The sequence below is a fragment of the Tauraco erythrolophus genome, chromosome 24 (genome assembly GCF_009769465.1).
Source record: "Tauraco erythrolophus isolate bTauEry1 chromosome 24, bTauEry1.pri, whole genome shotgun sequence".
Lineage (NCBI taxonomy): Eukaryota > Metazoa > Chordata > Aves > Musophagiformes > Musophagidae > Tauraco > Tauraco erythrolophus.
This window is the reverse complement of record NC_141488.1, coordinates 5,569,782-5,589,587: the sequence shown is the minus strand read 5'-3', so window position 1 is coordinate 5,589,587 and position 19,806 is coordinate 5,569,782. Positions and strand designations below refer to the sequence as shown.

Here is a 19,806-nt window from a genome sequence, read left to right as displayed (position 1 = left end):
CAACTGGGCACCAGCCAAATCGAACGGCAGCAGGGGCTGTGTGCAGCCAGGGGACACCAGCTGTGCCCAGGGCTGGCACAGCCATGGGCAGGGGCTCCCCCGGCTCGGCAGGAGCATGTGGGAGATGAGACTTGCCCCCAAAACCGTGCCAGGGGACAAGGGAAAAGGCATGGGGAAGAAAGCCCTTGGCAGCCATGGGGCCTTCACCCCAGGGAGCTGGGCTATGGAATTGAGCCATGGTGGCCTTGGGCTGTGACTGGTCATGGTGGGAGTGGGGGTTCCTGGGGCCCAAGGCCATGAGGTAGGTGCTGAGCAGCCCTCTCTCTGCCCAGGGTGGGGAGCAGTGGGTGCCCCAGCCTCCTCCTGGCACAATGGGGAACTTCCTCTACTCCCCGAGCTGGATGGGTTGGGGTGCAGCAGGAAACAGGTGGTTTCCTCTGCAGTTTGGACTCAACAGGACTCAGATGTTTCAGTGCTGGATGTGGCCACTCCCAAGGGCAGAGGGAGGGCTCAGGAGCAACTCTAGCAATGGCAGCAGGACCCAGTCAAGCACCTTCTCCCTTGGTGGGGCTGCCACGAGCCCCTGTACAGTCCCACGAGGGGATTTTGTTCCCTGGGTGCCAAAGCCAGGCACTAGCTCTGTTCTTCCTTGTATTTCTGCTCTACGAGATGTAAAGGAGTTGGGGGATGAGGATGAGTGGAGTGGCGAGGGATGCTCCTGCCTTCCTGCCCCATGCAAGAGTCAGGAGAGGGAGCTGGAACTGCACCCTGGATGATGGCAGCCTCGTTGGGGCTGCAGGGGGAGGCTGGCAGGGTGGCCCAGAGCAGCCCACGGCAGCCAGCCGAGCCCTCGGGCCACGGCTCAGTTCTTGCTGAAGCCTGTGGGGTTCTGCAGCTGCCACCGCCACAGGTCCTCACCTGCAGGGGAGAGCACAGGGGTGAGGGGTGGCCCCGAAGGGGGGCAGCACACAGCATGCTGGGGAGAGGGGATGCTCTTACACATCTTGTCCAGGCCAAAAGCAGCTTTCCAGCCCAGCTCACGCTCGGCCAGCGCCGGGTTGGCATAGCAGGAGGCCACGTCTCCTTCCCGCCGGCCCGTGATCTTGTACTTGATCTGCAGGGAAAGCAGCACCATGGGGTGTGGGGGCTCCTGGCTCTCAGCAGAGGGGACTCATCCGAGGCCTGGGAGCTCAGGGATCGATGCCAGTAGGTGCCACAGACACAGGCACAAGGGCTGCTGTGGCAGTGATGGCTTGGGGTGGCGAGGGGGGACCTGTGGGAGCAGCTGGCTCTCTGCCCCTGGTCCTGCAGGCTGCAGGTCAGACCTTACCTCCCTCCCTGAGGCTTTCTCCATGGCCCGGACCATCTGCAGGACGGAGTAGCCGGTCCCTGTGCCCAGATTGTAGATCTGGAGGGAGAACAAGGGACACTGGTCAGCCTCTTTCACAAGGGGAGAAAGGCCAGGCCCCTTTTAGCTTCTGCAGGGCTGCAAAAGCCTGGCCCTGGCCCAGCCCCACAGCCCTGGCAGGGCTGACCGCACCCCAGACAACAGCCCTCAGTACCTTGCAGCCGCAGTTCTCCTTGAGCTTCTTCAGAGCAGCAATATGGCCCTTGGCCAAATCCACGACGTGGATGTAATCTCTGACACCTGTGGGGACACGGAGTGTGAGCGTGAAGCCCTTCTGCCTGGGGCGCAGCCGGGCTGGGGAGCTGCGCTGGCTGCCCCAGGGGATGGGGTGTCTCTCCTTCACCTATTCTGCAACACACCTGTTCCATCATCTGTCTTGTAGTCATTCCCAAACACGCTCAGGAATTCCCGGCATCCCACTGCCACCTGCACAGAGGGACAAGCCCGCAAAAGCCCTGTCAGCCTGTGCCCCACACAGGCACTGTGAGCCTGGGGGTCCTCAGAGCCTGCAGTGGGGTGGTACCTGTGCCACGTAGGGCATGAGGTTGTTCGGGATCCCCTGAGGATCTTCTCCAATCATGCCTGACTCGTGGGCACCGATGGGGTTGAAATAGCGCAGGACAACAGCGTTCCAGTCCTGGGGAGACACACAACCATGGCTGCCTGGGGAGGGTGTAGTGCTGTGCAGCACTGCCTGGTCTCCCAGCACACTTCAGTGGGAAAAGACCTTGGTTCTCTGCCCTACACGCCTCGGGGCAGCTCCTCACCCTCTCTGCTTTGCAGAGGTCTCGAATCATCTCCTCGATGAAGTACTTGGATTTGCCGTAGGGGTTGGTGCAGCCTCCAACTGGGTGGTTCTCATCCAGGGGCAGGTACTTGGGGTCTCCGTAGACAGTGGCAGAGCTGCTGAACACGATGTTCCTCACGCCGTGGGCTTTCATGGTCTGAGGAGCAGGGACCAGCCACCACTGAGCCAGCGAGCTCCGCGCTCTCCAGCTCAGCTGCACTGCTCAGCCCTCCGCAGGCGGCAGCTCCCACCATGCAGGCACCATCACACCCCTGGGACAGAGCCTGGGCATGGGGAGCACTGCAGGGACCAGGCTGCCAGTCAGCACAGCCACTCCAGAGCAGGATGACACCCAGTGCCAGTGACCCAGCATCCGTGCAGCCCCAAGCACCACACACTGCCTGCTGGCGCCGCTCACCTCCAGCAGCCGGATGGTCCCGGTGAGGTTCACCCTGTAGTACTCCAGGGGCTTCTGCACAGACTCCCCCACTGCCTTCAGCCCTGCAAGGTGCATCACGGCAGAGAAACGGTGCTGCAGAGGGAGGAAGAGCTTGGAGTTAGTGCCACGGCGATAGAGAGAAGCTCCGGACAGAAATCTCCCCAGGAGTTTCATTCAGCCATCCCGTGTGGTCTCCATGGCCCAGAGGAACACTTGCCGGTCACAACACTTCCTCAGCACTGTCCTCCCCACTCAGCTCCTGCCCAGTCCACCTCTCCCCTGGATCCCACCTCCGGCACAAACCCCTCTGACCCCTTGGAGCCCATGAGGCCACCCTGGGGCACCGCAGCTCTGGCTCCCACCTTACTGAAGAGCTCCTGCAGCGCTGCCTCATCGGTGATGTCCAGTTCCTGGAAGAGGATGGGCTGGTGCACGATCTGCTGCACACGCCGGAGGCTCTCGGGGAGCGCGTCTGCCCCTGGTGAGACGGAAGGGGGTGAAGCACTGGGATGGCTGGAGGTCCTGGCGCAGGCTGAGAGGGGCTGAGCCCCTTGGATGGGATGGGGTGAAGGTTCTCCGTACCTTGGATGGCATTGCGAAAGTTGTCTATGACCACGGGGACATAGCCAGCCTCCACCAGCTCCAGTACACAGTGACTGCCAATGTAGCCGGCTCCACCGGTCACCAGGATCTTCTCTGCCATGGTTCCCTGGGGGAGAAAAGGCCCTTCAGTGCGGAGCGCTGCAGGGGTTCTGGGGTGAGCACGACAGCCAGGGGCCCTGGGACTGGGCAGGCAGGACTTGGGCACTGTCACGTCAGCACTGCCTCCAGGTCCCTCCCTGTGCCAGGTCAGCATCCGGGAAGGAACACGCAGGGCAGGTGGTAGCACACCCTGCCGACGTGGTTCACAGCTCCCGGACACGGAACCCCTTGTTCTTCCGGTGAAATCCAGTGAATTCCAGTGATCACCCCTCGGCACAAGGGCAGGGAGTCACCTAACGGTGTCGCGGGGCACCAGCTCTGCCCTGTTCCACCCGTTCCTCGCTTCTTCTTCTCCAGTTCTGCAACCTCCTCTCCGCCACAGCCCCAGCGCTCCCTCCAGCCTCCCTCCCCGGGCCCCGCGCTGGCCCCGCTCCTGCCCGGCTTCCCGCGAAAGCGGGCACCGGGTCACTGCGGAGCACGGGGACGTCAGCTGGGGAAAAAAAAAAAAAAAAAAAAGGAAAACCTGGAAAACAACCGGCCAGAAAGCCCCTGTCCCTGGGAACCGAGCAGCAGCCCCCGCCCACCGGGTCGGAGGGAGAATCCGCTTTCTCACCGCGGCACGTGGAGGCGGCGCAGGGATTTTCCACCCGGGTGACTCCGGCCGCGCTCCCGGTTGAAAACCGAACCCTGACCCGCCCCGTGCGCGCTGCCGGCCCCGGGGCCGAGCCAGGCGGGTGAGGGCTGGGAAGGCAAAACACCGCTGCTTTGCACCGGGCAGGCGAGCCGGCAGCGGGGCAGGGGCCGGCGGGACCGGGACCGGGCACCTGCGGGGCTGCGGTTACCCGCGGGGCCGGGACAGCCGCGGGAGCTCCGCGCTAAGGCGGGGCACGGCAGCACGGCTCCCCGCTTGCCCGCTCGCCAGCCCCCGGCCTCTCACCTGCCGCTCCGGTCGCCTCCCGCCGCCGCGCTCGCTCTATCCCCCACGTCGGATGCGGCCCCTTTAAGGCGCGGCCGCGCTGCCCGCCCCCGCGGTGCCACGCGCACCGCTCTCCCATGGAAACGCGTCACCGCCGCTTCAGCTACGGGCCGGCGGCGGGGACAAAAAACCCGCCGGGCGCGCATGCGCGGGCTGCGAGCCGCCATTGGCCAGCCGCAGGGGAGGGCGGGGCCACGAGCGACTCGCTCCGCAGCGCCCCCTGGCGGCGGGAGGACGGAACAGCCCCGCGCCCCAACCCGCCCGTGATTCACCGACTCCGGTTTATTTCAGCGTCGGGGTTTATTTCCTTGTTCCAGCTTATTCCAGGGATGTGGACAGACTCGGGGGAACGGTCCGCTCCGCAGCACGCTGGAACGGCCGGAGAAAGGCGCCGCGTGCAGCTGCAAACCCACCCGCCCCGCCGGAGGACACGGTTTCTGTGCCGGTCCCCCGTCTCCCAATAAATTAAATAAATCGACTTCCCGAGCACCCGTCCACAGGTGCGTACAGAATAAGCGTGTTTCACACTGTCTGCTCTCAGGGGATGGGCTACAGCCCATAATGATGCAGCATTTCCACGTTGAGTGCTGGTAGAAGAGGCACTGGGAACCAAACCAGCTCTTTAACTGGCTTAGGTAACCCAAATTTCTAATAGCTTAGAATATTAAATAATGTGTTTGTCATTCCTAATATTCAGAAGTATCTTACAACAGATACGGTCCTTCATTGCAATCCCTAAATGCTAAGACAGAAGGTCCCAGGCTGCCCCTTGACGCTTGGATTACGAAGGGGAACCTCTTGATTTCAGTCTCAACATTCACAGCGAGGAGGGAGAAGGGAAGAAGGGTCCAGCCTGACTGGGAGAGCTGTGGTTTCTCCTCTGCTGGTAGCTCATGGCAACACGCTCTTGAGGTAGAAGTTACCAGACACTGCTCTGAGCTGGTGCCAGAGCCCACAGCTCTCTGTCCTCCGTGGAAAGGCGAGTGGTGCGGCCACCACTCCTCCCTCAGCCTGCCTGCATCCTCCCTTCCCTAAGGCAAACGGTGAACATCTTCGAGGTTAAATACAGTGTTCTCATTTTTTTCATTTCTTCATAGGTTCTAGTGGATTATGCACTTCATTTCCTCTCAAGCACTGAGCCTGGAAGGAGCCCTGAAGATCAGAGGCAGCAGAGCAGAGGGGAAACCTGGCCAACAAGATCCTTGCTTGCTTCTTGATCCAAGGAGAAACTCGATTCAGCATCACAGTCTGCAAGACGCCTGGGACACTTTGGAATTGGTTCTTCTGTTGAGAGCATTGCAAATAAACGTGCCTGTGTCCATCAGCTTCTGCAGATCCACACCCTTCATGGGAAAAAAGACACGATACACCTTGGTACCGGTTCTGCCACGTAAAGCTGCCCAGTAACAACTGGCACCGCTAGGAGAGACTAGCAGGGGGTGAGGGAGCCTCAAGGGATTTTTGTCTGCTGCTCACTAGTGTGATTCCGAGAGTGAGGGTCAAATCACAGAGCACCGAAATGCTCCCGGCGGGTCGGGGTGGGACTGATGTGGCACAAGGCACGGCCTGGCTGACCTGCACGGCAGAGCCAGTGATCCTGCAGCTGCACCCGCCACGCTCAGGCTCCCTGGGCCACGTCCGAATCCCCGCTGAACCCAAACGGAGCCACCGTGCCGCTCACCGTGTGGATCCCCAGGCCGTTCAGCATGTACACCAAGTCCTCCGTAGCAACGTTTCCTGATGCTCCCTGGGCGTAGGGGCAGCCTCCGAGGCCAGCGACGGACGCATCGACCACGCTAACACCCATCTGCAAACAAAACCACCATCGGTAAACTCCTCTTAACAGGCAAACTGCGGTCCTGCTCCTCAAATCCACGGCTCACAAGCAAGCACAGAAGAAACCTGAGGAAAGATGCTACACTTCAAAGTAAGAATCTCACCTGAAGCGCTACCAAGATGTTGGCAAGAGCTTGCCCGTAGGTATCGTGGCAGTGAACAGCCAGAGCCCCAACTGGCACCTCTTTCATGACTGCTGTCAGCATCTCCTTCATGCTCCCTGGGGTCCCGATGCCAATGGTGTCGCCGAGGGAAATCTCGTAGCACCCCATCGAGTACATCTTCTTTGAGACCTGTTCACAAGCCAAGGTTGCAACTGAAAAAGCAGCTTTGTCATTCCCTTCCCCAGAGCTGGAGACCCGCTGCACAGAGGAATCAGACTATGCTTCCCTGGGGCATACTGCCACGGAGACAACAGACTCTTCTCCCTGAATTCCCTCATCCATTTCAGCTAGCTGGAACCTTCCCTAGTCTCCAGTTTAACGGTTTGACACATCCTCCAGCCCCCAGTGCCCAGTTCACATCCAGAAAAGGGACCCAAAAACCTCTCGTGAATTGTGGTTATATTTATGATGAACTCACCTCTGCAACTTTAGCTGCAGAAATCTTCCCTTCATAGGGACACCCGAGGACACAGGAAACGTATCTACGGTTAAAAAAACCACGCGCTTTTAGCCGGAGAACCCAAGTGAGATGACACCCACCAAATTAGTCAGGACCTGAGCTGCACCTTGCACGCTCCACACAATGGAAGAAGTAATTTCACACTCTAAAAATCAGTCCAGTAGGCAAAGCTCACACAATTAACTCTTCCACAATTATTTCTTCCATGGACAAGAAAAATTTGCCCAGATGAGGAGCACACAGGACTGTTCGGTTTGTGGATCTACGCACTCCCATGCAGAATGCCTGCCAAGACGCCAGTATTATTTTGGATCATTCGGTAAAGCCGAAGACAGAACAATCACACAAAGGGTGAATCCATTTGGAAGGGCATAAACTGTCAGGAGTGGTACAGGCTTTGCACCAAGCCAGGCTCTCAAGCCCTGTTAGTGTGGTGGCGCTTCCAAATTAATGCTCCTCGACGCCCTGAGCTCACATCTGCTGGCACCCACCCAGGCAGAGAGAGACCCCCCAGAAAAGGTGAAGTGTAAAAGAAATCCCACTCCTCGGTGCTGCAAGAGCTGGACTCCAAGGAGAGAACCTCAAGCAGTCCCATCTCCCCATGCTGAGCTCATGGCAGGAACTCCTCACCCCCGGACGGGAACGTCGGCTGCTCTCGCTGCCGTCATCACTTCACCAAATCTCTCCAAACTCTCCTCGATGGAGCAGTTGATGTTCTTCTTGGTGAAGAGCTCAGATGCTGCTCCAAAGATCGACACTTCCTTGGCCCCTGCTGCCACCTGCCAACAGAAAACATCAATTAAAGTGAGCTGGTTTCCCTTGCAAGGGAAATGACGAGCACAACTCTGACTACGGTCCTCTCATTTTGTACAAAAATTTTTTTTTTCCCAATTTTCCCCCAAATAACCCAATTCTTTCCTCAGTTCATTTTACAACAAAAACACAACGACATGTATAGACGCGGCCGTAACGCTCCATCTGCTGGATGTAGTCAGGAGAGCTGTAGGACACAGAGAGAAGACTGAAAGTGTCACTGTCGATTAAAACAGATCACCTTTTTTTTTTTTTAATAATAGAAAATGCATCAAGGCATTTTCAGGTTTCTATTTCCCCAGTAACATGATCCCTTGTGAAGGAGCTACAATGCCAGAAGGAAGGTGCATTTTCCACCCCTCACCACAGCCCCGCACACTGTGAACGCTTGGACGCTGCCGTCTCTTACCGCTGCCTGAAATCCCTTCAGATTTGGGGTCAGCACGGGATAACTAATACCAGGCAGCTTCTTAATTCCTTGCATGACTTCAGTATGGTCAGCCATCTGCAAAGTAAACAAGGAAAGGTTTCTAAGGGGGACAACATCCACTTCCGCAAATTATAAAATAAGTTTTTTGATTTCTTTTTTATAATGGGAACAGGAATGTTTAGGAATAAGAGAAATGGGCCTCTAAAAGGCAAACAGCATTGCACCCAGCGAGGGATCATAGTTCAGCCATCCAGGGCTGACATGTGCACAACCAGCTGTTTGTACCTGAGCTGCACATTTGCTCTTTCGCAGGGTCCAAAGGGGAGGGCTGGGATCCTGCAAGCTCCTTTATTTGCCGGGTTACAAGGATTTTGGAGCAAGCAAAATCTTTTCATTGGATTCCAACCAATTATCAGGCATTTTTATAACACACAATTGTAAATCCTCTTTCAATACTGACCTGAGGAACCCACTTGGGAGAAACGAAGCTGGTGGCCTCTATAACCTGAAGCCCTGTCTCCGACAGCATATTGATCAAATTGATTTTCACCGGTGTGGGCACCACATTCTAAGAAGAAGAAAAGAAAAATGGCCTCAAGTCATTATTTCCACAATAACCTTTTCCACCACTGCAAAACCCCCTCGTCTTTCAACACCAAAACCCAGCATTTTTCACACAAATATAATTGCCATCGGGGCATAGTGGCAGGTTACGGGTATCTGGTTGGGCCCCCCCCCCGTGAGGTGCTGCGGGGCCCGGGAGCCCCCCGGGGGGAGCCCGGCCCGCCCGTACCTTCTCGTTCTGGAGCCCGTCCCGCGGCCCCACCTCCACCACCTTCACTCGCCTCGGGAACGCGCCGCTCGCCGCCGCGGCGCTGACCTGCGGGCAGAGGGAGGGGAGAGCGTCAGCGCGGCCCCGCGCCCGCCGACCCCGGCCCGGCCCCGCCGCCGCTCACCGGCCGCAGCGACACCGCCCAGCGCGGCAGCACCCGCCGCGCCGCCGCCATGGCCGCCCGCTCCCACGTGACCCGCCCCTCACACGTGACTCGAGGGGGGCGTGGCTGTAGCGTCACGTGAGTGCCGCGCTCTCCGCGCGCAACCGGCGGCCCCGGCCGCCCCCTCCCCACCGCCCGCGGCCCCTGCGCCTGCCGCTGCCCGGGCAGCGGGAGAGCCCCGGCCCGCACCTGTCCCCGCGGGCCGTCCCGCGGCAGCGAGCCGGTGGCGCACTGCGGCATGTTTCGCTGCGGTACCGGTGCCGGCACTGCGCGGCCGCTCGGCAGCCGCCTCCTTATACCGTGGCTTCGCCGCTGGCTCGTGCCGCTGAATAAACACGGCGTGTTTGCTTTGGATGGGCTCGTTCCACGTGCCAGAGGTCAGGAGACAAAAAGGCCATGGCTGTTGTCCCTTTTTCCCTTCCCCGTGTCCGTAACGGGGTCATCACCGGAGCCGGGGTGATGCTCCTGCCTCCGGCGGCAGTGCCAGTTCTCTGAAATCCGCCCGCGTTCGTCAGCACGGACCGTTGTTTGTCTGTTGAGTAACGGCTCCCGCGACGCCAGCTCCGGAGTGTCCCAGCCTGCGCTGAACTCCGACCGTTCCGCACAAAATAACGGCTGGGTGCAATGGCGCGGGGCCTTCACGCCAACTGTGCCGCAGAAACGTGCCACCATGAGGAGTTTGGAGATTGAAGTAGGCATCGTTCAACCCTTTTTGGAGAAGTTCGGTGTTGGCGCAGGAAATCTTGCTTCACGGAGGCAGCGGGAGTGGGAGGTTCGGTTCAGAACAGCAGCTTTGCTGCTAAATCCACATGAGAGCAGGAACTCTCCTGCTTACGGCTGTCTCCACCAGAATATAATAAAAGTTTGTTAACGGATTTGTGTTAGATTATGATTTTCTGTAGCTGATTTCTTCTAGACCCCTTCATTAGATTTATTTGTGATGGAAGAATGTGATAACGGTTTCACTCAATACCAAAGTAACACAAGGCACCTTCGTTGAGTATCTATTTCCATGCGAGTCCATCATATGCAGGAATCTGCCGTGGCACCATGGCTGGTCTTCATTAGAACATGCCCATCACATGCAAGGCGTCATGAAGGCTGCAGCCTTCCAGTACCCAAAGGGCCTACAGGAAAGCTGGAGAGGGACTTTTTACAAGGGCATGTAGTGACAGGACGCAGGGCAATGGCTTTAAACTGAAAGAGGGGAGATTTAGATTGGATATAAGGAAGAAATTTTTCACTCTGAGGGTGGTGAGGCACTGGACCAGGTTGCCCAGAGAAGTCGTGGCTGCCCCATCCCTGGAAGTGTTCAAGGCCAGGCTGGATGAGGCTTTGAGCAACCTGGTGTAGTGGAGGGTGTCCCTGCCCCTGGCAGGGGGGTTGGAACTGGATGATCTTTGAGGTCCCTTCCAACCCAAACCATTCCATGATTCTATGATTCCACATGTAAGAATATCACATTGGTTATCAACATTATTTTCCATGAGCAATTAAGCCAGGGAAGTGGCAGGGCCTGCTCCCACCTGGGAGGTGTGGACCTCACCACCACTGGCTACGTGCACATGAACACGGACGCAGCTCCCGCTGCTCGATGTCCCGTGAGCTGCTCTGACAGTCCACATCCTCCCGCCATTAACGTGTGCATCTCCTCCTTGGCAGACACACACCCTCTGGGCTGCGTGACCTGTCAGCTTCACGCACTTGTACCTTGGCACCACGTGGCCTGGCCTGACACCCCGGCACCGGTCCTTGTAACTGCCCCATGCCAGCTCCGTTCAGTCTCCCACCAACTCTGAGTCTGTCTAGCCACAGCACTGAAGCAGTAACACCTGTCCTGAAGCCCAGCTTTACATCAAAAACCTTCTTGTTCCATGTGTAGATGTTTGGCTCACGGGCCGTCACATCCCTGCAGAACACTGCGAAGGAATCCCAACTTCCCACTGCAGAGAGGTCAGTCCTTTGCTGCCAAACGTGGCACACAGATCACTTACAGACAAAAAGGATTAGAAGAGATTCTCTTAAGAGAAAAACAATTTATTTGACAACAAAGGAAAAATCCTCTTGGACTCAGTTTAAAGGAAGGCAGGGGCAGATGGCTGCTCTCATCCCGCAGCCGTCACTCCACACCCTCCAGCTTAACAGTCCAGCCAGACTGAGGAGGCAGAGGAGATGGAAGCATGTAGGGCAAAGTTACAAGCAGTCCTGTACCGGGGGACTTCTGCCACTTCAGAGTCCCTGCAAAACCCAACATCGTCACCTGCAGAGGAGGGCAGGGAGACATCAGTCATAGCTCGCACAGGTACTGTCCGTTTGGACACCCCAAAACATGATTCCAGTCTCTGTACAGCCCTCCCCAGGCATCCAAAGCGTCCTGCACATTTCCACCCAGCACTCAGCGCACAAAAGGGAACACACGGGATGTTTTGCGGCCAAACATTTGACTCTAGTTTGTTGTTTGTCTCTTTTTTTCCTACTGAGAAGGCTTTGCCTCTGTTTGTCTAGGGCAAAGGGCACTCGAGCATCTGCGTCACTCACAACTGCGTTGGCAACGAGCGGGCCAGTGTACCTGGTCTGAATCTGAGATGTAATACCAGTGTACCTCGTCTGAATCTGAGATGGAATACCAGTGACCCCTTCTATGTGTGAGGCTTGTTGTTTATTTCACCTCCCTGGGTCAACAGGACCAAAAGACTCTGGGGGAAAAGTGTCTCTGCCTGTTCTACGGCAGACTATGAGCCTGTCCTGGCAAGTCGTAGCCAATGTTCTGTGCTGAACAGTGGGCTAAAGCCTGGAGAATAACCTAGGATGCTGCAAGGATCTGGAGGGAAGCCAGAGCACCCCAGAACAAGAAGCATGGGATGACAACTTCCATACTCTCTCCAGTTTCCAAATGAAGCCAGGTTGGACTTCCCAGCCCACCCATGCCCAAGGTGGGCTCTCAGAATATGTCATCTTTTTTTCGAGTTCCTTACTTCTGTGGCTGGGGATGGAGTGGGTGAGGACAGTTCCAAAACGTTGTCCCGAGGCCAGATCAGAAAGATGGCATAGACAACTGGTCCCTTAGAAGTGTACCTAAGGGTAGGAGAGCAAGAGTTCAGCAAGGTGAAGCGCCCCATAAGACAGAGAACCGGACACAAGCTTGACCTTTCCAGGGAGGACAAGAACACCAGCTTGCCTGCTTTCACTGTACAGGGGTCACTTACTTTCCCCTCATTCCAAAATTTGTCACTTTGGACCCACCACTTGGCCAGTCATCACCTGCTGATGTAACCCAAACAAAGTCCGTGCGTGGTTTCTGAGAGCAAATGTCATTTGGCAATCTGTCCTTGCTTCAGCTTGCCGTGAACAGCGCGGATACGCTGCTGTATCCCGTCATTGCTCTGCATTCCAGACTGGACACACTTGATGAAAAAAACCAGCTCTGTTTTGTAGCAACCTCTGGCCCGGGACTCACTGAGCCCTTCGCAGTCGGTTTAAATCTAACGGTTGGTGACAGTGATCAGTGCTGTTATAGAGCAGCTGAAAAGCAAATGTCTGCATTTTACAACTCAAACCAGCCAGGACCACGACTTAAACAGTCCTGACAGCAGCAGCATGGAAATTTTTTTAAAGGAAGAGTTGTTTTTTTTCCAAACCAAGCAAGATGGAGGAAGTCCTGATTTTTATTCTCTTCTTTCCAGCAAGATATTCCTTAGATAACACCCTGGGGCAGTAACTCAGCACTCCAGTTGTAGGATATTACCTAAACACCATCTGCACCTGATGGCAACACTTCAGAGTGCACCAAATTCAAGAACAAATAAGACAGAAATGTCAGCCCTGGAAGTCCCAGCCCAGATGGTACTGAGCAACAGAGTCCTTACCAGACCGTGTTTGTGCTGTTCTCCATCTGTACTCTCCACGGCTTCGAGTCATAAATTGCCTCCCCGTTAGTGTCCAGCCACCTCCCAAGGGCCAGAAGTCTTTCTTGGAAGATGGGAACAATCACCCCTTCTTTTGTAGGTCCCACATTGAGAAGGTAGTTGCCTCCAAAACTCACAGTCTGCACGAGTTCCTGTGACAGATAAACCAAGCTCACAAACTGAATTACTATCACTTCCGACAACAAAGGAATCTGAGGAACACTTTGTCCTCATCAGCTGCTCCTTTAACTCCAGCCTGATTGTACGGAACACCTGACAACTCTTCCCGCAAGTAGGAGGATGAGGGAAACCTCTAATTCTCAGTAACTCCCCTGCATCTGTCATTTCGATTTCAGATATCTCACCTCAATGATACTCGCTTCGTCCATTAACTCAGTAATGTCCATGTTGCTTCGATAGCCCCAGGACAGCTTGTCAACGGAAGAGCACATCTCCCACTTGTGAGCTGGCAGGGTCCCTGGCTTGTATTTGTCAGCACAATTGTAGTAGCCTCCATGATGGCAAGAGCAGTTATTACACCAACGATCATTAACAACAACGGTGTCCTGAAAGAAGAAACGAAGCTCAGCAGGGAGAAAGTTTTGTCTTGGACTTTTCAGCTTGCAGTCATCCCTCCTAAGTCAGCAAAGGCATCTAAGTCAGGAGGAAAGTACCTAAAAGCCCCTCTGTTACCAACGGAAAGAGAGAGAGGATCCTCCAGAGAAGGCTGAATCCCTCTCTGGGAGAACCTCTCTGTATTCACTCGGGCAGAAGTTGAGGCAACGAGGTTCCTGGCCTCTGAGCCTCCCACGTGTGTGCTGTAAAGGACACTTGTCTCCTCACAGGAGCACAGCGTGAGCTGCTGCTTTTTTTGTAAAAGAATAAAGCACATTTGGCATCTGTCAAGCAGGTTTCTGATTTGATCACATTCATATCTCACTGCTGCCAGACCTTCCATACCCATAACATGTCAGCGGCCATGAGGGATAGCTGAAAGTGATACCTTGACGGGACTATCGTTATAAAGCCAGGCAAGGAAAGAGGTAGAATTCCAGTACGACTCCGGAGCTTCCCAGTCTCCATCCGACCAAATCAAATCTGGTTTATATCTAACAGAGAGATGAATGTTATTTCAAAATGGCTTATTTTCCCCTACCACAAAGGAAGCACTGTGTTTCTTGCAGCTGGAGTTTAGCTTCACCTCTTCCTATTGCCTGACAGTTCCAGGAGATTCATGCTATCACTTTCTGCTTCAGACACAGCTTTACGCGAGGTTCTTGCAGCAGCAAAGAATGATGTGTCGGTCGCAGCTCAAGAGAGGATGCAATTCTTCCAAAACCCAGAAGATTGCATCTCAAAGGCAATTACGAGGCACACTCTTGACCTGGGACAACGGCCATTCTGAGCAACATGTGTCCAAGCCTCGTATTTTTGTCAACAAGGGGAAGCAAGGCAAGGATGTGAATTCACAGTGAAATTGCTCTTCTACTCTACTACACACTAAGCAGCTTGCTCCATTTTTCAAAGCCTCCCTGCACAAAGGCAGCGTTAAAGGGAATTGCTCTTGCATGAAAAAAACATCTCTATCTTATTCTACAAGTTAGACTGTCCAAAGGGCAAATGTGAACCCCCTTTCTCATCACCACAAATCATTACCAACAAGTAAACAGATTTGTCTGGCAAAAACTAACATCTGTCACCTCTCTTCTCTGCATCCACTTGGCATCTTTCTCTACAGTATTGAAACCAGGAAATGCTCTTGATTCCTAACTGGTTGCAGCTCTTACTTTAAGACAAGATCATAAAGTTCTGGCATCGTCTTCTTTAAAACGAAGTTCTGGGTCTTGAAGCCACTTTCTTTGTCAGCAAGGTAGAGTGGATTAAACCACTCTAGCAGGGAGTGGTACAGTCCATAGCGTATGTTGCTGAAGGACAGAAAACACAGAGGAAAGAGTTAAGCCGGCAGTAGGGATTAAGAACCAGTGGCAGATTAGATGACTGGCATTATTATTTCGCAGAAGATTTCATGACTTTGCAAGCACTGCTTTTTCCATATTAAACTCATCTGCCAGGAGAATTCCATGCACACGTACGAAAGGAACAGCGCAGTTTGGCAGGGCCATACCTCTCCCTGAGGGCTTCTCCCAGCTCTCCTACAAGATCTCGGTGGGGCCCCGTGTCCAAAGAGTTCCAGTTCCAGGACACGGGCGACCCCCAGTTGGTGAAGCCTTCATGATGCTTTGTGGTCAGTACCACGTACCTGAGGGCAGAAAAAGTACTCGATCAGGATGACAAAGGAACCACCCAAGATGTTCTCCAGCCTCCCTGGCAAACCTAGTCCCTAAAAAAGCAAGGGGCTGAGTAATCGTGCTGCGAGGGCCTCTCTTTCATTACCCTTTAAATTTTGAAGCAACTACAAGAATAACAGAGGTTTTTGATGTGCTATAATGCTGGAAAAGAATGAACAATCTAGACTTAGGAAGCAGCGAGACCCGCCATCGCCTCAGCACCTGGACATGACCCCTCAAGGATCTCCAGCTCTGCTCAGGGACCTCCAGTCCCTCAGGGATCCCTGGACTTGGCCCTTCCATGCTCTCAGGGACCCCTTGGGGACCCCAGACACATCCCCCTGTCCTCTCCAGACCCTTCCATCCCCTCACGAACCCCCAGACACGGCTCACCCATCTGCTTGGTGACCAGGGATCCCCATCCCCTCACAGATCTCCAGAAATGGCTCCCCCATCCCCTCAGGGACCCCCAGATGTGGCACTCATCCCCTCAGGGACCCCCCATCCCCTCAGGGACCCCGAGACCCACCCCCCATCCCCTCAGGGACCCCGAGACACCCCCCCGCGCCCCCTCAGGGACCCCCACCACCCCGGCCTGTGCCCGCTGCAGACCTGGCCCCAGCCCGCTGGAAGAGCCGGGCCCACTGGCGGGGCTGGAAGTCGTGGGCGGTGAAGCGGGGCGCGAAGTCGGCGTAGGTGGTGCCGGGCGGGTAGCGGCGCCGCACGAAGCGCTCGCAGTCGGCGCGGCGCTCGCCCCGCCAGTGCCACCAGAACCACTCGGAGCCCCAGGCCGGGACGGAGAACACCCCCCAGTGCACGAACACCCCCACCTTGGCCCGGTCGAACCAGGCCGGCAGCGGCCTCGCGTCCAGGCTGGCCCAGTCCGGGCGGTAGCGCGGCGCGGCCAACCCCGGCCCGACCGCCGCCGCCAGCAGCAGCAGCCCGCCGGCCGCCATGCTGCCCAGTGACGTCAGCGCGCCGCCGCCATGGCTGCCGAGGAGCCGCCGGTTCGAGGCTGCGGTCCGCCCGGCAGCGGGGCTGGCAGCCCTCTTCCTCCCTCCTTCCTCCTTCCCTCCCTCCCAGCCCGGCTCTGCCCCGCCGTAGCCGCCTGTGTGCCTCTTGCTGCGGTTTGAGCCTCTGTGTCCGTCCCACAAGAGGCCGGGAGGGAGCCCATGGAGTTGGCGCCATGGTGGCACAGCCTCCATCGGAGCCCTCGCCCTCCAGTGCAGCCGGAGCAGGCCCGGGGCCCGGCTCCAAAATCCGCACGTGAGGGCCGGTTGCATCCTCTGGGGAAATGGGGCAGAGTCCAAGGGCCTCGTGGCCATGCCCTGCGCCAGGCTTGTCCCCGTCGGAGGCGTTCCGGGCGCCGGCAGGAGCCCCGTGGCACCCCGCGGTGCTGGCGAAGGGGCCCGTCCCACTTGGCTCTCCTGGCATGTTTTCCAGTAAAGGTGCTGCTTTTTGTATAATTTGCAAAACAATCTATCAAGTTTCTCATGCTCGGAGTGTCTGTCCCAGTTTGGGCTTAAATCTGTCGCCTGGAGGTGTTTGTGCCCCAGAAGTTAATCAAAGACAAGGCTGAAAAATGGCTTTGATGTTTAATCACATAACATCCAACAAATGCCTGGATGGCACAGATTAATTTTCCTTAAATTTGCTGAAAGAAACGTGCTGCCTGCAGGGTCCTATCCGCCTTGAAATCCTCAGCTGTGGCAGAGTCTGTCAGCCACAGCGAGAGCATTTCAGTTTTCCATAAAGAATTAAATGCTAAAATCAACGTGATCCTAAATGCTGTGAGATATGATTAGCCAGGAGTAATATGGCAAGTGAGTCCAGAGAAACCCCTGCACCTTTCCCAGCAAAAGCCAAGGCACCTCCTGCTGCTGCCGGTCCAGCTCCCGCGCGATGCAGCGAGGCATTCGCCGTCAGCGGGAGCTCGTCGTGACTTGGTTTTGTTCTATGCCACCTTTGCCAGGACCTGAAGACATTTTGTCACTGTGCTGCTCATACATAACACACCGGGACGGCATTCCAGCCTGGTATAAATAGATGGACCTCTGCTACGCAGCGATGTGCTATTAGCACTGTGCTGGTGGTGCTTGTACAGCTCTGCCTGTGCCGGTTAAGGGGTTTAGAGGGAGATACACGGTACCTGGGGATGTCTAGAGAACCTGAAGGTCTGCAGAGTCTTTTACTTGAGGTTGGCTCGAGTAACTTTCAGCGAGTGTAAGGAAGACATCACTGAATGCCAGAAAAATGGGTTAGGAGGTTCCTGGTGGACAGGCGGGAGGCCAGGCAGGAGGAGTTGTCATGAAATATTAGGATCTGCTGTTCTGGGGCATGGCATTACCCACTGCCACTGATGTGGCACTGGTATCTCCGCAGCTTGGGGACCGGCTGCCTGCGTAAGTCTGTGCACTTTATGTCCCAGCATCTAAGAATACCATCAGAGGGAGCTGGCTCCATGACAGGCGTCTGATCCCTCATCTTCCAGGACCTCCAGAAGAAGAGAAAAGAAAAAGTGATCCAGACTGTTTCTGTCATTCTGAGCATGGACTTTCCATGGCTGCCTCCCTATGTCACACGCGTGACCTCGCAAACGGTCTCTATCATGGAGGACCTGTGGGTGCTCTCTGCTTCTGGGCTGTCCTCAGAGGCCTTCAGCTGCCTCCTAAACCGAGAAAAGACCACCCTCAGGGAGGAATATAGCTCCTTGCTCCGCAGGGCATAAATAATGGGGTTCACCATGGAATTAAGCAGGCAGAGGGTGCTGCAGAAGGCAAACACCTTGCGCAGGAGATTGCTCAGCCTGGCAAAGACGCTGTAGATCATGAGAACGAGGACCGGAGACCAGCACAGCACGAGGACAGTCAGCACCATGATGAGGGTCTTGGCCAGCATGATGTCCATCCTCATCCTGGTGTTCTGCTTTCCTACCTGCACTTGGTGCTTCCCCATGTAGGCCACGTGCTGGCGAGCCCTCCATAGCACGTGCACATAGGCATAGATGATACACCCCAGCAGGATCATGACGAAGCAGATCCAGCTCGACAGATAGTTGTCATCCACGAACGGGAAGAGCTCGGAGCAGGTCGAATTGAGTGTGCAGCAGTTCCAGCCCAGGAGGGGCAGGGAAGCAATGGTCGCACATGTCACCCAGAGCACCCCCAGGCCTATCCAAGCTCTCTTCCTCGTCATGAGGAGCTTGTATTCGGATGGTCGGCTGATGGAGATGTAACGGTCCAGAGCTGTCAGCAGCAAGCTGCTCAGGGAGGCAGAGAAGGATGTGTTCACCCCTCCCAGCTGCAGCAGGAAAATTTCTTTAGAAAAATGGGTTTCATTAAAGACATGGAAGTTAACAAAACTGCAGACGAAGATGATGCTGGCCAGAATGTCAGCCAAGGCCAGGCTGCTGATAAAGAGATAGGAAGGCTTTCTCCTGGTCCTAGGGGAGGAGAAGATCAAGTACAGCACCAAAGAGTTCTCGAAAACGCACAGTATCCCAAAGAGGCCGCACAGTGTGGCAATGCTTATCTTCTGTGCTTGCGTGCTGAGGACCATGAAGCACTCCATGGTGTTCACGCTGCATTTGGAGGAGTTGTCATGTATCTTGCAAAAATCCATTATGATTAACTAGAGCCAGGGGCTTGCAGAGAGAGTTTTTGCTTCCTTCTGCACGTCTTCAGATGCTCTGAAAAAGACCAAGAGGAAGGGGACTTACAGGAGCACAACAAGCAATGGGTTCAGCCCACTCGGACACATCCCTCCCTTCAGAGGGAGGCAAGCAAAAGGGAAATAGCCCAAGGACACCTACTTTCAGGTCCACAGCCCAAATGCTGGAGCCAGCTTCCACCCCCCAGGCTTTGTCTCACCAGTGATTCGGCTGAGACCATCTATCGCAACCCATGGGTACCACATCTGTACCACATCTGTACCGCGTCGGTACCACGTCTGCCTCTCCAGCTGTTTCCTCACCACAAGAGGGAAGCAGCAGCTCTAAGAATTGTACAAATCCTGGGTCAGTTCTTACCGATCCTCCCGGAGTGATTCATGGCTCAGGCCAGCAGCGGTGGAAGGAGCAGCTCATGGTGATGCTGTGCTGTGGCTGGGGACGGGCCCTGGAGAACAGCCTGTCTGGGCGAAGCTGCCCCGAGAGATGGCTCAGATGGAGAAGGACGAGGGATATTACACTGCCAGGGACTCGGTGCAGCTCATCTGGGAACACAAAGTGCACTTTGAAGCATTTACTCTTCACCAAAGCTGTCTGAACACATAAAATGACAAGACCGGTTTTATATTTAAGCTTGTCCGTTGCAGTTTTATAAAGGCCAGCCTCTTTAAAGTTGCATTTCTTGCCCCATAATCCCTGTTTCATGAGTCAGTCTGTCCCATGGTCAGAGTGGTTAAAAGTTATTGTTTAACATCAATATTAGAGTGCAGGTTGGACGTAACAATGGGGACCTGCAGGTGTTAGACCACCTGAACCTAAGAAGCCCTGTCCGTGCCCAGGATTGGGTTAATTTTATCAATATTTTTAGCTTCAGCAGCAATGTGATGGAGGGAAACATCTTGTTTTCCTCTAAGCAGATGTTGAGCTGCTCGGTGC

The 19,806-nt window shown here is 55.5% G+C and overlaps 4 protein-coding genes across 6 annotated transcripts; all 4 read right to left on the bottom strand.

Moving 5' to 3' along the window:
- Positions 1-862: 862 nt before the first annotated feature.
- Positions 863-4,304, bottom strand: GALE (UDP-galactose-4-epimerase). Its single transcript, XM_086626063.1, has 11 exons — positions 4,274-4,304; positions 3,217-3,343; positions 2,997-3,112; positions 2,614-2,727; positions 2,176-2,352; positions 1,932-2,045; positions 1,768-1,834; positions 1,563-1,648; positions 1,331-1,408; positions 1,000-1,114; positions 863-918 (listed from the first exon to the last, which is right to left on the bottom strand). Exons 2-11 carry the CDS (start codon positions 3,335-3,337, stop codon positions 863-865), a joined length of 1,044 nt encoding a protein of 347 aa, XP_086482189.1. The 5' UTR covers positions 3,338-3,343; positions 4,274-4,304.
- Positions 4,305-4,724: 420 nt separating this feature from the next.
- HMGCL (3-hydroxy-3-methylglutaryl-CoA lyase) lies at positions 4,725-9,250 on the bottom strand. Of its 3 annotated transcripts, none has more exons than XM_086626024.1 (9): positions 9,200-9,250; positions 8,809-8,895; positions 8,476-8,583; positions 7,995-8,090; positions 7,403-7,551; positions 6,731-6,794; positions 6,253-6,441; positions 5,994-6,119; positions 4,725-5,655 (listed from the first exon to the last, which is right to left on the bottom strand). In XM_086626024.1, the coding sequence occupies exons 1-9, from the start codon at positions 9,248-9,250 to the stop codon at positions 5,554-5,556; spliced, it is 972 nt and encodes a 323-aa protein (XP_086482150.1). In that variant the 3' UTR covers positions 4,725-5,553. The 3 variants fall into 3 exon arrangements, with proteins under 3 accessions (XP_086482150.1, XP_086482148.1, XP_086482149.1); XM_086626022.1 differs by lacking the exon at positions 9,200-9,250 and adding an exon at positions 8,946-9,022 and having other exon boundaries at positions 8,809-8,890; XM_086626023.1 differs by lacking the exon at positions 9,200-9,250 and adding an exon at positions 8,972-9,022.
- A 1,875-nt stretch (positions 9,251-11,125) lies between these two features.
- FUCA1 (alpha-L-fucosidase 1) lies at positions 11,126-16,159 on the bottom strand. Its single transcript, XM_086625964.1, has 8 exons — positions 15,816-16,159; positions 15,041-15,175; positions 14,703-14,840; positions 13,919-14,024; positions 13,281-13,481; positions 12,877-13,067; positions 11,986-12,085; positions 11,126-11,270 (listed from the first exon to the last, which is right to left on the bottom strand). The coding sequence occupies exons 1-8, from the start codon at positions 16,157-16,159 to the stop codon at positions 11,130-11,132; spliced, it is 1,356 nt and encodes a 451-aa protein (XP_086482090.1). The 3' UTR covers positions 11,126-11,129.
- A 1,615-nt stretch (positions 16,160-17,774) lies between these two features.
- Positions 17,775-18,824, bottom strand: CNR2 (cannabinoid receptor 2). The gene has a single exon (XM_009983102.2). It carries the CDS (start codon positions 18,822-18,824, stop codon positions 17,775-17,777), a length of 1,050 nt encoding a protein of 349 aa, XP_009981404.1.
- Positions 18,825-19,806: the final 982 nt, after the last annotated feature.

What these genes read in the sequence shown, in the direction of transcription:
- FUCA1 (XM_086625964.1), bottom strand. Translation starts at nt 16,159, where the DNA reads ATGGCGGCCGGCGGGCTGCTGCTGCTGGCGGCGGCGGTCGGGCCGGGG. An exon ending in CTTTATGATCTTGTCTTAAA is followed by an intron (nt 14,025 to 14,702) that starts GTAAGAGCTGCA and finishes TCTCTCTGTTAG; the next exon opens with ATATAAACCAGATTTGATTT. An exon ending in AACAGCACAAACACGGTCTG is followed by an intron (nt 12,086 to 12,876) that starts GTAAGGACTCTG and finishes TCCTACCCTTAG; the next exon opens with GTACACTTCTAAGGGACCAG.
- GALE (XM_086626063.1), bottom strand. Translation starts at nt 3,337, where the DNA reads ATGGCAGAGAAGATCCTGGTGACCGGTGGAGCCGGCTACATTGGCAGT. An exon ending in ACCTCTGCAAAGCAGAGAGG is followed by an intron (nt 2,046 to 2,175) that starts GTGAGGAGCTGC and finishes GTGTCTCCCCAG; the next exon opens with GACTGGAACGCTGTTGTCCT. An exon ending in CAAGACAGATGATGGAACAG is followed by an intron (nt 1,649 to 1,767) that starts GTGTGTTGCAGA and finishes GTGTCCCCACAG; the next exon opens with GTGTCAGAGATTACATCCAC.
- CNR2 (XM_009983102.2), bottom strand. Translation starts at nt 18,824, where the DNA reads ATGGATTTTTGCAAGATACATGACAACTCCTCCAAATGCAGCGTGAAC.
- HMGCL (XM_086626022.1), bottom strand. Translation starts at nt 9,022, where the DNA reads ATGGCGGCGGCGCGGCGGGTGCTGCCGCGCTGGGCGGTGTCGCTGCGG. An exon ending in CTGCAGCTAAAGTTGCAGAG is followed by an intron (nt 6,442 to 6,730) that starts GTGAGTTCATCA and finishes GCTTGTGAACAG; the next exon opens with GTCTCAAAGAAGATGTACTC. An exon ending in ACGGCCTGGGGATCCACACG is followed by an intron (nt 5,656 to 5,993) that starts GTGAGCGGCACG and finishes TTTCCCATGAAG; the next exon opens with GGTGTGGATCTGCAGAAGCT.